A 15,722-nucleotide genomic window follows, 5' to 3' on the forward strand; every position below is an offset into this window, starting at 1 on the left:
GACCTGCTCCCCACCTCCACCCTGGCCCCGGGATTCTGCCCAGCAAAGGTCTTACATTTCCTCCTCCTCCTCTCTTGCCCCGTTTAGGTTGCGAGATGGGAACAGAAAACCCGCAAGCTGAGCAGGGCCTTCCGATCCCCGTACTTGGCCTGCTACTCCCTGGGCTGTGCCATCCTGCTCCTGAACTTCCTGCGCTCACACTGGTAAGCCCCAGGCTGGTGGTACAGGGCTCCATCAGGAGGGGGTGGCCAAAGCCCAGGGAATTCTGCTCTCCGAGGCCTCGTGCCACGGCAAGGCACCCTTTCCCTCTCAGGGCCATTAGACTCCTATCAGTAGAGGAGTCCTCATGACCTTGGGAAGGGGACAGTGCCTGGACCCCAGGGCATGGGGTGGACAAGGCCTGGGTGGTCCCCAGGCTCGGGGCCTTCCCCAGGCTGAGGCTGATGCCAGCAAGCCACTCAGTCCGCCTCTGGACCTGGCATGTTACCTTCCTGCCATCAGAGAAGGAGGCCAGGGCCAGTGGACTTGTTCTGCAAGATGAGGCACTGCTTGCAGGACCTGGGAGCAAGCCCTGCTGCCCAGAGGCCAAGTGAGGTGAGGGGAGCAGGGTCAGCTGTGGAGGAAGGAGAGTGGGGTCAGGCGGTCGGACGTGGCCAAGCCCAGCGCAGCCCGTCCCTGAGCCTCAGCGGCTCACCTCTTGGGTTCTGTGAGAACCATCGCAGAGCACACTAGCTCGTGGCCTGACCATGGCCCCTGCAGTGCTTTGAAAAATGAGAAATCACACGTGAGAATTCCAGTCTCCACACGTGGGAGCCATCACCAGGTGGCAGCTGCTCCTTTGGACAGCCCCCACGGTCCCCGTGGCCCCGCCCTGCAGGCACAGGCTGAGGAGGTGGAGCATGATGCTGGGTACTCCTCCCTGGCTCCTGGGAAGTGGCCTCTGTAGCTGCCACGGGCAGGGGACCCTCACTCCCACACTCACACATGGAGAGAGGGTGGCCTGGCCTGCCCTCTCCACATCCAGGGTGCCTTTGCCTTCCACCCTCGATGTCTTCTCACCTTGAGGGAGTGTGGCTGGGAGGGGCTCTGCCAAGGCTGGCCTTCCCCATTGGACCTTTGCCTCCAGCCTGTGCTTCTTGGCCTTTCAGGCTGCCTCTCATCTCCTACTTCCTTTGCTCCAGGCCAGGATGGGTATCTCAAGGGTCATGGTCCTCAGAGGGGCGGGGCCCATGGCACCTGTCACCATGGGTTGAATGACATGAAGACATTCTCCAGAGAGGCCTATCTATGGCACAAAGGGGCAGGGGACTTGGCTTACAGCCCTGCCTACGGGGTCTCTGGGTCTGCTGGCCCCAAAGGAGCATTTTCACATTTGTAGGGCAGAGAAGGGGGCCCATTGCACAGATGAAGAAAGTGAGGCATGGCAAGAAGCAATGATTTGTTCAAGGTTTTCCAGCCCATGGAGCCTGAGATGGTGGGAGATCTGACAGCTTCAGGCTCAGCCGCAGCTTGGGGAGGAAAGACTCGATTTATTTAGGCCCAGGGAATGCAGTGGTCACAATGCTAGTGCACTCCCCCTGGGCTGGGCTCATAGGAGTAGGAAGTTTGGCGGGAGAGGGGAATGGTCCACTTTGCCCACCCTGCCATATGAGTGTGCCCCTTACAATGGAGGGGCCCTGGGCTGCCATCAAGAGGGTGGGAGTCAGTAGCCCATCTGAGCCCAAGCTGGGAGTGCAGGCCCCTCCAGCAGGACCATGGGGGGCCTGCTTCTCTGCAAGCCCTGACCCAGGGACCCCTCTGGACCCCAGGCACACGCTCCCAGGTCTCTAGGAGTGGTGAGGCTGAGGAAGAGCAGAGGCTGGAGAGAGCTCGCCCCCACCCCAGAGCATGCTGGGATTGCAGTCAGGGCCTGTGCTCTGCCAGGAGAGGGCTTGAGCCCCACAGCCCTCAGCCTAGTCAGGAGTATGGCCCAGGGGTCTAGAGGTACCCATCCATGCCCCAAGTCACCACCAATGCTGAGTACCAGGTGTGGGCAGCCACGCTGCCTCCTGCCTGTGGCACCCATGGTCACAAGAGCCTTGGGGTTGGGCATTTGAGCCCACACATCAGATGGGGGCCACAGCTGGTGAGTGGCGGAGTCAGGTGGCAAACCTGGCTGTCCCGGCCGTGTGGCCTTCCCCAGGGAGCTTCTCTGTCTCAGGGCTGAGTTCTGATTTCCCTGTCTGTCCACCCTCGGTTATGGAGCCCCGTCTCCCCACTTGCTCAAGCAGAAGCCTTGGGGGCAGCCTTGGTTGCTTTCTGAATTTCCCTGCTCAGTCCCGCAGCACAACCTGTAATGCACCCTGGGTTCCAGCCCCGGGATCCATCCCTGCTCCCTTCCCTGTCTCTCTGAACCACGCAGCAGTCTCCTCACTCCACAGCTGCACAGCATCTTGTTAGAGTGAGAATCAGACCGTGTCATCGCTGCCTTACACCCCTACCCCGGCTTCCCACTGCAGGAAGGATAACGCCCAGATTCCTCACCTGGCCCCTCCGAATTCCCATGGCAGGGCCTCTGCCCTACCCCTTCCTCCACCTTTAGCTCTCAGCTTCTATGGCGCCTCCCAGAGAGCCCTCCCTGACTGCACCCTATGTGCAGAAACCCCGCTGTGGGAGCTAGCTCTAACTCGGCTCCTGCACGGCCCTCAGCACCTCATCCAGTTGTCAGGGCTGACGTGAGACCCGCCTCTCGACAGACCGTAAGCTCCAGGAGGCTCAAGACTGTGTTCTGTCCCGTGAGCCGTTTATCCCCAGGGCCGAGCACTGCGCCTGGCTCAGTGAGTACTGAGGCTAAGTGCAGAATGGAAGGAGCCTGCACTGGGGGCCCAGCTGACCTTGGACCTTGGAGAAAGAAAGGTCAGGGGATGGCTGGGAGGCTCCAGTGAGGTCTCTAAACACTGGTGAGAGCTCCAGGTGTGTAAACAAGTTGCCCCCTCCTTGCCCGGCCCTCCTCTCCCCGGGCCCCGCTCCGACTTTGGTCACAGGGTCGGGGTTACAGATGCTCTGCCTGCCTTCCCACAGCACTCTCCCGTGGGAAAAGGGGGCTGCCTGAGACAGGCCTGGATCCATTCTGCCCCACCGTGGCCTTCCAGCCTCAGGGTCCTCAGCTGCCCAGCAGGAGAAGCCCCTCTGGCAGGGCTGGCGTAAGTGGGTGCTCAGAATGGCCCTTACTTCGTGGTTTTTTGGTGGCAACAAGGTGCCCATTCTCAAGGAGCTGCAGATCTGCAGGCCCCGGAGGAGTGGGGACTGGATGGGGCAGAGGAATACGGGGCCTCTTCCTGCTGCTGCCTCCAGACGTCCTCCAAGCCTGCTGGCACCCTCTGCTTAGCCAGCTACAGGTCACCCGTTCACATGTGGTCCACTTGATGAGAGCAGCATTTGAGGCTGCGTGGCGCAAACCCAGCCTCCCTTTCTTGGCCTGGTTGCCCTTCCGGGCCCTCTGTTACCCGTTTCTTGGTGCCCCCTGCAAGAGCATCCCTACTGAAACCCTGTACAGGCATGCGCCACTGTGCACATGGCCGGTGCGTGGTGGGCTCGCTTATCGGAGCTGGGCGTAGGCTGTTGCAGAACAGCAGCCGTGGGTCTGCCTCATTCTCTGTCACCACCACACTGTCCCTGTGTGGAGGCACCACTCTCCTAAGCAGCCTGCACACAGTCTGTCTGCTGTCTCAGCCCCTGCCTCTCTTGGCCCTGCAGCAGGAGGGCTTGCCCAGGTCCCTTGGCTGGTTCCTGACCAGCATGTGACCTGGGCCAAGGGGACCCCTCGGAAATGGGGGGGGGGGGCCTCGCTTCCTCCACTTGCACACACACCCCCAGCAAACTGGCCTGGGCTGGGCACTGGACTGGGGTGGGGTGGTCTAGCGATGGGCAGCGTGTGGTGGGTCGGGTTGGATGAGATGCCTGGGGTCAAGCAGCAGCTGGGATGTGGGAGGAGAGGGAGCCACAGGGGTTTCAGAGCAGGGGAGGGAATGAATGAACTGAGTCGGTGTTAGAATTTGCAGGGGCTTCTGGGTCTTCTTGAGCTAACCCCACCTCGCACTGCTTGGCTCAGAGGGAGCTCACTATTGGGCAGCCGGAGGTGGCTGGGGGCTGCTGGCAGGAAGAGCAGGCTGGGTCTCTGGAGGCAGTTAGTGCAGAGGCTTGAAGGAGGAGCGAGGCCTGATGGGCTCTGGGCGTCCATCAAAGCCTCCCCAGCTGGCACAGCCTCTGCACAGCTGGCCTTTGCGGGAGCCGGGCAGCCTGGAGCCGCTGCCCAGTAGTGAACCTGTCGGGACAGTGCTGTACAGACAGCCAGGAAGGCACCGCAGCCTTCCCTACTCTGCTGTCCTCCTTCCAGACAGCGGCCTCAGGGCAGGTGCTCAGAGGTGCTCGGGGCATCAGGGAGCCTCTGGTGCCCTTCATCAGTCACTTGATGGAGTTGTATTCCAGTATGCCTCAGAATTTTCCGGGGGCTTGTGGTAATGGGCATGCAAGCACAGGGCAGGGAGACCAGGGGCGGACGGCTCCCGCTCAGGGGCTGGGGTGCACTGTTCAGCAGGAGCAGGGCTGTGGCCAGGGGTAGAGGGAGCAAAGCTCCCTCACCTGATTGTTAGTTGCTTGGGGGCAGGTGCACCCTGCGCGTAGACTGACCGAATAGGCGGATGTCAGCACATGTGTGGCTCTCTTCCCTGTGGCCGTCTGTGTGCTAGTCATTGCTGCATCCATGCCCACCTGGAACTGCTCACAGACGTGGTCAGGACAGGCCTATGGCCTGTGGCTACACGAAGGAGCAAGCGAAGGGAGCAGACGGGGAACAGTTTACTGCAGGGGGTCCATCAAATGGTGCAGTGAGAGCACAGCCAGAAAAGGGGTCAGGGCCTCCCCCAGGCTCCCTGGGTATGCACAGGACTTAGTTCCTTGTGGCTGTAGGACGAGGCCCTCAGCTCCCAGAGTCTGCCTACCACTGCTGTCGGCTTCTTCCAGGCCAGTAGGAAAGTCTCTCTGACTTCTCTCTCTGACCTCCAGACCTCTTTGAAAGCCCCTCCCACCCAGGGTAATCTCCTTTCCAATTAAAGCAGGGTCAACTGACCAGGACCTTAATTCCATCAGAGAAATGTCCTGACCTTGCCCCATCACGGGAGGGAGATGGTGGTGTTCATGAGTCTGCCTGCATTCAGGGGGCCGATTACGCAGAGCATGCGCTCCAGGGCCCTGAGCAGCCCCTTGAGGGTCTGCCTGCCCTGCTGTGAAAGGGAGTTCTAGGCTGAGGGAGTGGGAGGGCAGGTGGGGTCAGCTGTAACTCTGCAGGCTGTGGGGCCATTGGGGGTCTACCATGAGGGAAGGGCCCTGGTTAGAGGTGGAGGCACGGGCAACGGGTGGAGGTGCACCAGCAGGAGGCTGGGGCAGGAGGCAGGTGGAGGCCAGGCCTGCGCTGGGGGCAGCCGGAGGCCCATGCCAGCTTAGAACCCTGAGAACTGGTGGCTGGTTGGGGGAACAAGGGGCTCCCTTCAGACACCTTTCACCCCTTGATGCCTGGAGTTCTGTTGTCACCTGCCTGGGTCAGTGGGCTGTGTAGGGGGGTGCATGTCGGGACCTTTGGAAGCAGAAGCCTGAAGGCCCACAGTCGGTGCAGGTGGAAGGGGTGGGGCAGGGTCCAGGTGGGCAGCTGGAGAACTGGCCTCTCACCAGGAGGGGGTGGGGAACTAGGTTTGGCTACTTGGAGCAAAGGGGCCCGGGAGTAGGAGCAGGGGAAGGGTGGGTGCACCTCAACAGGGGGCTGGGGTGGCGGGTCCAGGGCCAGGCAGAGGGGGCCTTCCCCTGCAGAGCCGTGGGCATAGGACCCACAGCTAGGCAAGGAGAAGAGGACCCTTGCCCCAGCTGCCTTCCCGCCCCAAGGCCCACGAGGAGGCTGATTGTCAGCCTGGGAGCCCCAGGCCTGCGGGGCTGTGGGAGATGTTGGTGCGTGTTCCCACTGTTCTCGGGCTGGGAAGGCGGGTGGAGCCGTTGGCCTGGGGTTCTGCCCGTCCTACCCGAACCTGAATCCTTCCTGACTGGTAAGAGGCGACAGACCCTCTCCTGGCTGAGATGGGTTTGGGAAACACTTTGAGAAGGTGATGTGTTCAAATGTGCAGAGTTGGTACACACCAACATAGCGCTAAATTCTAGTCCCTTGATGATTTTGGGGGGTGACATAGATGAACATTTTGTTTGTTTTAGCAGTTAGATGTTAATTTTAATGTATGCTAGAAAAAAACAAGTAAGCCCGTCAGACGCCTACTTTCGTGGATGGTTTTGCTTAGTACGGGGCGAAGTATGGGGTGCGAGGTGCCCTGAGCCTGAGATGGGGAGACAGGACGTGAGCAGCAGTTCGTGCTCACCAGACCCGTCATGGAGACGCACCTCGAATGGCTGAGGTTTGTCAGGTGCAGAGAGAATGGGAACAGGCCTGGGCATGGCGGCGCCCCGCCCCCATCTCCACCCAACTCCTGGCTGCAGGGGAGTGCAGCGCAGGTGGCTCGTCACACAGTGACGGGAAGCTCAATCCAAGTTTGGAAAATAGAACCTGAGACAAATGAAGGAGTCTCTCCACCCCCACCCCCAGCGCAGACTGTTTCCAAGGAAATTGCCTCCTCTGACTTCATTCGTCCGGAGTGCAGGGCCCACACAGCCACTCATCCCTTCCTTAATTTTCCATGTGGAATGGACTGTGCTTTCCTGGCTTAATGGAGGAGCCGGAACAGCACAGGTCACCTCACTGGGACCAGTCCGAAAACCCGCCGCTCCTGGCCCTGGAGCATGCTGCCTGTTGTGTGCAAAGGGCGCCCGAACAGAAACCCCGGGAAGGCCGGTGACCTCGAGCGAACGGCCCAGAGCCCTTTGTGGGGAGCTGCGCGCCGAGGTGCCGAGGGTGCTTGGAAAGGTGCTGCCCTGCGGGACCCTCTCCTCCCTCTGGTGAAGGAATGGAAAAGAGGCCCAGGGGCAAGTCTGGGGCAGCCACGAGGCCACATCAGGGCCACCGGCCCTAGGTCTGCCCTTCGTCAGGCATCTCCACCTGCTTCCAGCCAGATGGCTTTTCCTGCAGAGCCATCCCCCAGGGAAGCCGCTCCAGACAGCGTGGGACGGAGAGGGCTCCCCTCTGTCTGCCCTGCGCCCCCGCAGGCAGCCTGCTGCGTCGAAGCCGCAAATGACCTCAGGCAGGGGAGCTGGAGCCCACCCAGCTCGCAGCCCCGCAGCCCCCGGCCGCTTCTCTCGAGCCCCATATCCGGCTGAGGCAGGGCTCCCTCGGCCCCAGCCGCCCGGCGCTAACCCAACTATTGCAACAGCCTGACTGGTCCCCCGCTCTGCTGCTCCCAGCAGTGACCTCCCACCACAGAGAAAGCACTGCAGATCTCACACAGGCCAACGAGGCCCCTCTGCGGGCTCCTTCACGTCACTCTCCTGTCCTGAGCTTTCAGAAGTCCAGACCCGGCCCTTCCTCTTTCTGGAATGCTCTCCCTGCCCGCCTGCTTCCCATGGCAAATTTCTTCTGTCACATCTCAGCTAAGCCTCACCGTGGCCTTCTGGGCCCCTGTCTAGTGTGCCTGTCCTGCGGTGCCCGGTGCTCCGTCATGCGGACTCATCCCCGGCTCCCTCCTCTGTCCTTCCCACAGTCCACAAAGCCCCATGCACAGCCCTGCCTGGCCCTGCTCCCGCCTGCACAGCCACCAGCCGGGCTCGCACGGGGAGATGGGGTAACAGGCCCAGGCCACCAGGTCTGTCTGAACTCCAATCTTGCTCTTCTGCCAGGAGCCCTCAGCATTTTTAGTGGGCTGCCACAGAGCACCCCCCAGAGAACTTGAGGCAGATGAGTATGCTGGGCTGTGGGCAGCTCGTGTCCAGTTAGATGGTGCCAGCAGGCCTCATTGTCCTGTGGGGGTAAGGAGTCAGCCCAGGGAACGGAGATACAGGTGCCAGAGCAAAACAGGTAGGCAGGCAGGGTCCAGGGCCAGGCAGTGGGGGTCACCCAGCCCACAAGAGTGTGGAGGTCTGAGCATCACCCCCAACACACAAATACTCTCTGCTGCGTGGTCCCCAGTGCGGTGGTAGCCACGGAGCCAGGGGGCTGGCCTTTGAGCCTGTCCTGAGCAGGGCAGTCAGCCTTGCCAGAGCCTGCCCCCTCTCCATGCCCCCTCCCACCATCTATAGATGGGAGATGTGGGGCTGGGTGCCAAAACTGGCTGCTCTGTGGCCTCGGCTGCCGGTGTCTGCAGGGTGGAAGGTGTACCTGGGTCCTTGGGCTGCATAGAGGGTAGGTCTGCTGGTTTAGTGGGAAGTCAGGTGAGGGCATGGAAGGGCAGGGCATGGGCTGGCGGCCCGCACAACACTGGCTGTGTGACCCTGAGTCAGTCCTGGCGGCTCAGCCTGGAGCTGCAGGGTGACCCTGAGCCCGAGCAGCAGGAGGACAGAGGGAGGGCAGTGGTGGGTGGAGAGTTGGGGGTGTGGGCAGTGTGACCGGTGGCCAGGTGTGCCTGACCCATGTGCCCCTGTTTGCCAGGTCACCATGCAGGCTTCTGTGCAGTGTCCTGTTTGCTGTTTGTTTCCAGACCTTTCTCCCAGTCCCCCTTCCTGCACTCTGGGGCGAGGGGTGCCGTGTCCCCTCGAGTTGATGAACATGGACAATAACCCTTTCTGCCTGGTGTGTGCCAGGTGCCAGGGAGATCCTCACAGGAAGGAGGAACAGCCTCTGTTCTCTAAGAGCTGAAAATAGTTTGAGGAAAGAGTTCCAGGGAGGCAGTTTTTAGCTTCACATGAGGATAGTTTTACAAGGTGAATTTACCAATGGAATGAATGAATGAAGATGATGAGTTTGTTCTGCTTGGAAGAACCTGGCAAACAGAGGTACCTTATGATGGATGCTCAGATGCATAGGCGCACGGATGGATAGAGGACAGATTGATAGACGGAAAGATGGATGGAGGGAGGGTGGGTGGAGAGATGGGACGATGGATGGGCAGTTGGATGGAGGGGGACATGGGTGGGTGGATGGATATGTGGATGAGTGGGTAGATGGATGAATGGATAGCGGGTAGACTAATAGATGGACAGATGGATGGATGTAGATGGATGGATAGACAGGTGAATGGATGAGTGAGTGGGTGGATAGTGAGCTGCCCTGCTAGGAGGTACCTGGTAAAGAGTGAATACAAGTCGATGCCCTGCATGAGGCAGGAGATCTCCCTGTCTCTTCTGAGTGTTATGATCGGGGGGGAATGGGAAGCGTGTGTCTGTGGTACGTGCATGCACTAGCTCCCGTGCACATCCTTTCCTTTGAGTGTGTCCCTCCTGCCAGGGCCTGTTCCCCCACAATGAGGCAGCCCCTGAGCCTTGCTCCTGCGTATCACCCCAAGCCTAGTCGCTTTGCTCTACTCACACCAGGCCTTCCAGTCTTCAGGAGCCAACTGGAGAACCTGAACCTCCAAAACCACTAGCAGAGTCACCATTTTGGTCAACTCACTTGTCTTTTAACTAGGCCTTCCATGGCTTGGCCCCAAAGGGAGACTGCTAAGGGCATTTCAGGTGTGGAGGGGAGACATCCTGAGTCTCTGAGGTGCCGCTTGGGATGCAGCCAGCCCTGCGCAGGGGCCGTGGAGGCGGGAAAGGGGCAGAGCGTGCCCCAGGCTTCAGGGTGCCGAGTCCACTCGGGGAGTGGGACGCCACGGTCACGTGTGGCACACGCCCGCTGCAGAGACACGTGGGCCCTGGGGCCTGCCGCACTACCTGGGGTGTCATCTTTAACCTCCTGAGCCCCGCTTGCCTCTGCAGTACCAGTTGCCAACTAGATACGAACGGAATTTGCAAACTGGTAGCCTGTGGGCTGAATCCAGCCTTCTGACATTTACAGAGTCCAAAATGGTTTTCATGCCTTGCCTGTTTCTAAAAATTAGGATATTTCACATACGAGTCAGCATTTCTGACTTATCTTGAAAAACCAAAAGATCTGGCACACCTGGGCACATTCTGGTCACTTCCCTGGTGGTGGCAGGGGGCTGCTGCTGCAGGGCAGCACCCCTTGGGCAGGATGGTGGTCTCCAGGTGCACTCCACCTGCAGCCACTGTGTAACCTGCCTGGCCCCAGCAGGCGCTGAGTTTGAGACCCATGAACTGGCTGCTCTGGGGGCCACATGAAGGATAGGGGCAGGAAGGGTGGGGTGGCCCCCTCTCCACATCAGTGACCTCCTGTCTCCCCTGTCCCCTGCCCCACAGCTTCACGCAGGCCATGCTAAGCCAGCCCAAGATGGAGAGTCTGGATAACCCCGTGGCCTACTGCGTGGGCCTTGCGCTCCTGGGAGTGGGCACTGTGTTTGTGCTCTCCAGCTTCTTTGCACTGGGCTTCACCGGGACCTTCCTAGGTAAGACCCCAAAGGCTGTGGACCTTGAGCAGACCCACTCGGGGTTCAGGGGAGGAGTTGGGGCCAGGTGGCCGACTGCCCTGCCATCTGTGGTGTCTTGTGGGGCTGGCTTTCCTGCTCTTGGCCTTGGCCTGTCCATGCTTAGCTCAGGAAGCTGGCTGGCTGCTTGGCTGCCAGGCCAGGCAGATTTAGGTCTGCTGCATTTGGGCCACAAGCGGGTGCTGGTGCAGGTCTGGGGCAGGTGAGAGGTGGCGCTGTCCCTCCTCTGCAGGCCCTCCTGCCTGCAGCTGCCATGCTTTCAGGCTGGGAGCCCAGTGCTGGCCGGGCCGGACGTGCTCAGGACATCAGCAACTTCCAGCAACTTGCAAGCCCCAGAAGGAGAGCAGCCTCGGGGAGGGGCAGAGCAAGAAAGGAGGGCAGCACTGCCCACAGAGGGAGCCCCAGGTGGCACACGGTGCTGGCTCTCTGACGTGCTGGGTCAGGGGCTCCCGGATCCTCCTCCCTCTCAGCCCTTCACCGGGCGGCGGGGGGGTCCTGCCTGTTTCCTCCAGGGCCCGGGGTGGCCTCCGGCGCCCTCAGCTTGCCTGGGTGTCTCTATCCACGGTCGGCGGGGCTGTAGACTTCAGGCCGGGCAGGGCAGGCTGCAGCAGGGGCCCGCAGCTCCCGAGGAGCTCATGTGCGTGGGCAGGTGAGGCGCATTCGGGAGTAGCCATCCTCTGAGGGCCAGCGCTCCCGGCCGCCCTGCCGTGGGCCCAGCGCGGGCTGGGGTGCCCACAGCAGTGGGCTCCAGCAGGCAGTTCCGTGCCTCGTGCTCAGGCAGGAGCCGTAGGCAGCCCGCTGCTAGAAGAGGGCATGCAGGCAGGGACCTAGGAAGAGGGGGAGTCGGGTCGCCTGGGTCTGCCGGGTGGGAGTGGGTGGGAAGGCAAGGCCTGTGTGCAAACAGCAAACTCAAGGGCAGGGTGGCTGGTGCACAGGGGCCAGTGGGGCCAGGGCTGCAGGCTGGGGCAGGGGCACCACACATGGGTCTTTGAAGGCCATGCAGGGGACGGAGCTTCACTCCGAGGGAGGCGGGGGCCAGAAGAGGGGTCCTCTCCCAGCAGTAAGGAGGATGGACTGGTGGGGCTGAGACCAGGGGGCCAGGGAGGAGGGGGGGATCACAGTGTGGGCCTGGCAGAGCCGGGTGCGGACCACGGGAGGGAGGAGAGGCTGGGGCCCAGGGAGGGGCACCGTGCTGTGTGGTTCCGGTCCTCTGGAGCCCAGGGGTAAACAGCCCTCCAGCAACAAGTGCCACGGGCAGAGTGGGCAGAGAGCTGAGGAAGGGGCTGGTGGAGCCCCCAGGCAGTGTGGGGGTCCACTGCATGGTCAGGGCTGGGTGGGGAAAGCCCTGTGGAGGGGTGAGGCGGGGTGGGGTGAGTGGGAAGGAGCCTGAGGATAGCAGCCACCGCAGCGCCCCCCCCATCCCCTCAAAGAAATGGCCCAGAAACTCTGAGGGGCCCACTGGGCTCTGGAAGTCCCTGCCATGAGTCACCCCAAAGCGGGTTTCTGTGCCACCTTCCTCCAATTGCAGCCCCACTTCCTGCCTCCTGGGAAAAAGCCTCCTGCAGCCCCTGGGCGGCTCCTCGGCCCTGCACCCTTTGTCCCAGACAACAAGTGACGCAGCTCCTGCCATCCCTCCTGCTGCGGCTGCCCTACTTCTGCTTGGAGAAAGCTCCAAGGGACTTCTGGGGAGAGGAAGCGAGAGAACAGGGCAGTGCCCTTCACGGAGCGGCCGCTGTGCTAGGGGCTGAGCACTGCGGGGGGAGGCGAGGGCTGGGTCACTGGCCTGTCTGGGATCAGCCGTCCGATGGTCACACTCTGTACTGTGACCAGCTGCTCCGGGCCAGCTGCTGGTGGGAAAGCGGCAATACGAGGGCTGACCTCCCGAGTGGGGGCCCAGGGTGGAGGAGCAGAGCAGCCCCTGTTGTTTCCCTAGGGGTGGGGAGGAACTCGCTGAGGCCACATCTGGGGCAAGGAGGGAGGGCATGGGCAGGAGGCAGGCCTGCTGAGACAGTGCAGGTGGGAAGGGTCTCCGTCAGGAGGCACCTTGAGCCGCGGGAGAGAAGTCCAGAGCGGGAAGAGGGCTTGCTGTATGCAGATCAGGGAGAGGCATCCTAAGCAGAGGGAACAGCCTGTGCAGAGGCACAGAGGAGAGGAGCAGATGGCAGTGGGGTAGGGCTCAGCGCCTCAGCTGCGTCTCCAGCACCCTGGAGACCTCGTGCCCTCTGAGGTGTCTGCATGCCTGTGGTCTCAGTGGCCCACCACCCGGGGTGCCCCCTCACTCAGCACACTGTTAAACCTGCTCCCCCCTGGCCTGGAGCCTCCTGGAGGGCAGGCCCTCCCAGGTTGAGCCCGGAGGCCTCCCTCAGTAATGGTGTGGCCAGGATGTGACCCTCCGCTCCTGCCCTACTGTCCACAGGTGATTACTTCGGGATCCTTAAGGAGGCAAGAGTGACCACGTTCCCATTCAACCTTCTGGACAACCCCATGTACTGGGGCAGCACGGCCAATTACCTGGGCTGGGCCATCATGTGAGTAGCAGGCCTCCCCGCTCCCTGATGGCCACGTCCGCAAGGACCACGGTCAGCCCGCGGCATTTGGGAGCCTGAGGATGGTGTCAGGGTCCCTCATCTGTGGAACAACCAGCATCCTAGAACAGGGGCTGGCGCACTCTCCTGAAAGGGCTGGTGGGCTCAGCCCCGAGCCAGCACTAAGCAAATGGGCATGGCCAGGCCAGCACTGCCTCATTCACGGACGCTGAAATTTGAATTTCATGTAGTTTTCATGTGTCACAAAATATTCTTTTGATTCTTTTTTTTAACAATTTAAAAACGTAAAGACGACCTTGGCCCATGTACCACTGGCTGCTGACCGTGTGCTAGGACATCAGGGCTGGACGGCCCTGGCGGCCTCCAGCCCGGCAGGGGTGCGTCTGTGCAGAGGGGGCACCGGGGCCCAGGGCTGACTGCTGTCTGCCTCCGCCAGCTCTGGGGACTGACAAGTGACCCCTGGGGCTCGGGCCTCCCCTTCACGCCCCTCAGAGGCCCCAAAGTCAAGGAGGCCAGTACAGGGAGCACTGTGGGCTCTGGCTTCAAACCACGCAGCCTGCAGAGCAGTTCCTGTCTGACCGTTTTCTGCACTGGGGCTCCTTCCACAGAAGGTTTTTTGCGGAAAGGGTTCTTTATTTAACACTTGAAAACCACCTGCCTAGAATGTTACAGGTGCTTCCAGAGACCAGAAAGGTTAGAGGACCCACAGGAGTGACTCTCAAATAGTGCAGTGTCAGCAAGATGTTCCCTCCCAACCCCCACCCTCGGGGCTCGGAGCCAGGCCCCCAGATCCGAGCACTGGGCTTTGAGTGAGGAGGAGCTAGAGGGGCTCGTGGGTCTGACTGGGACCCCAGCCCGACTTCCAGACCAGTCTGTCCCCAGCCGCCTGCCTTCCAGCCTGGCGCCTCTCGCCTGGACTTGGCAGTAGGCTCCCGAGGGGCAGGCTGGGTATCTGCACACTCACCCGCTCCACAGAGCATCTCCCACGCAGGACCCCACTGCAGCCTCGCCTCCCCCACGCGGAGCCCCTCCCTTCTCCCTGCCAGAGCACACGCTGTTCTCTCCCACTTGTACCCTCGGTTGGTCCTCCCAAAACCAACTGGAAATGTCTCCTCCTCCAGGAAGCCCTCCCTGACTGCTCCCCCATAGATGTCTCCTCTCTGCTCAAACGGGCTCTCCAAGGGCAGATGCCACACGTGGGTCTCCTCTGTGCCCAGGTCACCCCCACCTCAGGGCTGTCAGGCCAGGGTTCTCATCCTAAGGAGGCCCTGTCAGGAGGACATCAGCTGTGCAGTGCTGTGCTGTGCTGGGGCTGGAGCCTCGCCTGAGCGCTCCTTAGAGATGAGCAGTCACCTGGGCTGTGAGACGCTGACCCAGCAGGGCTGCTCCTCGGCTGCTGCGGTCCATCTGTCTCCCTCCTGGGCCCCCACAGATGGGGCTCCCTGGCGCCTGAGCAGCCAGGTGTGGGGAGCCCTGGCAGGATGCCTGGGGCACTAGGTCAAGAGCAGGGCCCAGGGCCTTGCACCCTCACCAGGCCCCCACTTCCCAGCCCACTAGCGTGAATGAGACACCCCCTCCCCTAGAAGCACAGCTGGATGCCTGGACCCTGCCACCACCCAGGCTCAGGGCCAGGCCTGGCTCTGGCATGTGGGTCACGACCTCAGTTTCCTCACCTGCAGAGAGGGATGGTCATGTCCACACAGGGTGGTTAGGATGTCAAGATCAGGGGGTGACAGCATTTTGAAAGGGAAGTTTCACACAGACATAACTACAAGCAGGGGTGCCTGCTTGGCTCACGATCTGGGGCCCAGTGCCGGGGGCTCACCTGGGGGGCAGCCGAGGCCAGCTGCAGGAGCTGCACCCATCTCTGGCCTCAGTGGCTCCTAGTTAACTTGGTTTCCCAGGCATGGAGTCATCAGTCTTAGGGTCGCTGTGGCCACGGAGCCCTGGCCTCTGGGCTGGCTGGCGGCAGGTCTGCCCACATCGGGGTCCAGCCTGCTATCTGCTCCACCCTGGCTCCCCGGTGCCTGGCTCGTGGGTTGAGGACTCTGCTGCCTCTGGGCCACCACACTAAGGCCAGTGAGCAAAGCTCCGGGGGCAGAGTTCCTTTCAGCCCAGAGGGGTCTCTGTTTGGCCTTAGCCTCTCCATGTGGCAGTGGCAAGGACGAGAGGCCCACTCTGCCCTCAGGGGTGATTTGAATGGAGCCCTGGGGAGGGGGACAGCCTTCATGAAGTGCTCAGGTCTTCACTGTCCCTCCCAGAGCTCACAGGCGGACAGACAGACAGTGTGTGTCCTGGGATGTGGGCAGTGGGTAGGGCAGAGGGTCCCCGCAGGGTGCACACATCAAGCTGCCCGCCCCCGCCAGCCTCCCCGCTGGCCCTGGGCCCCACCTGGAGCTCCTGTGAAGGAGGCAGGGCTGGGGACAGAGAGCCCACCTGGGGCCCATGTGCCCACTGGCTCCTGGGCTCTCCTGTGGCCCCATGAGCCTGCTCCCCACCCTCTCTCGACCCAGTGGCCAAGCCCCTATGGAGCCTGTGGGATCAGAGGTAACTATAGAAAAGATGGGGGACAGCCTGACGGCAGAGGCTCCCAGGCTCCTCGGTGTGGCAGTCACAGCAGAGAGCCTGGGGAGAGGCCCTCAGACAATCTACCTGGCTTTGGGGACCTGGACCCATTTCGAGAAAACAATCTCCTTACGTGAGAACAGCATCCTCCTGCACAGAAAAGGAC

At 61.6% G+C, this 15,722-nt stretch overlaps 1 protein-coding gene across 11 annotated transcripts in view; it reads left to right on the top strand.

The window, feature by feature from the left end:
- PEMT (phosphatidylethanolamine N-methyltransferase) overlaps positions 1 to 15,722 on the top strand; it is a 90,164-nt gene that overhangs the window by 73,408 nt on the left and 1,034 nt on the right. For all 11 annotated transcript variants that reach the window (XM_070561207.1, XM_070561205.1, XM_070561201.1 and 8 more), the window contains exons 3-5: positions 88 to 203; positions 10,261 to 10,406; positions 12,862 to 12,973. In XM_070561207.1, coding sequence (XP_070417308.1) covers positions 88 to 203; positions 10,261 to 10,406; positions 12,862 to 12,973 — 374 coding nt within the window. The remainder of the gene's footprint in view (positions 1 to 87; positions 204 to 10,260; positions 10,407 to 12,861; positions 12,974 to 15,722) is intronic.

This window comes from Equus przewalskii, chromosome 10 (genome assembly GCF_037783145.1).
Source record: "Equus przewalskii isolate Varuska chromosome 10, EquPr2, whole genome shotgun sequence".
Classification (NCBI taxonomy): Eukaryota; Metazoa; Chordata; class Mammalia; order Perissodactyla; family Equidae; genus Equus; species Equus przewalskii.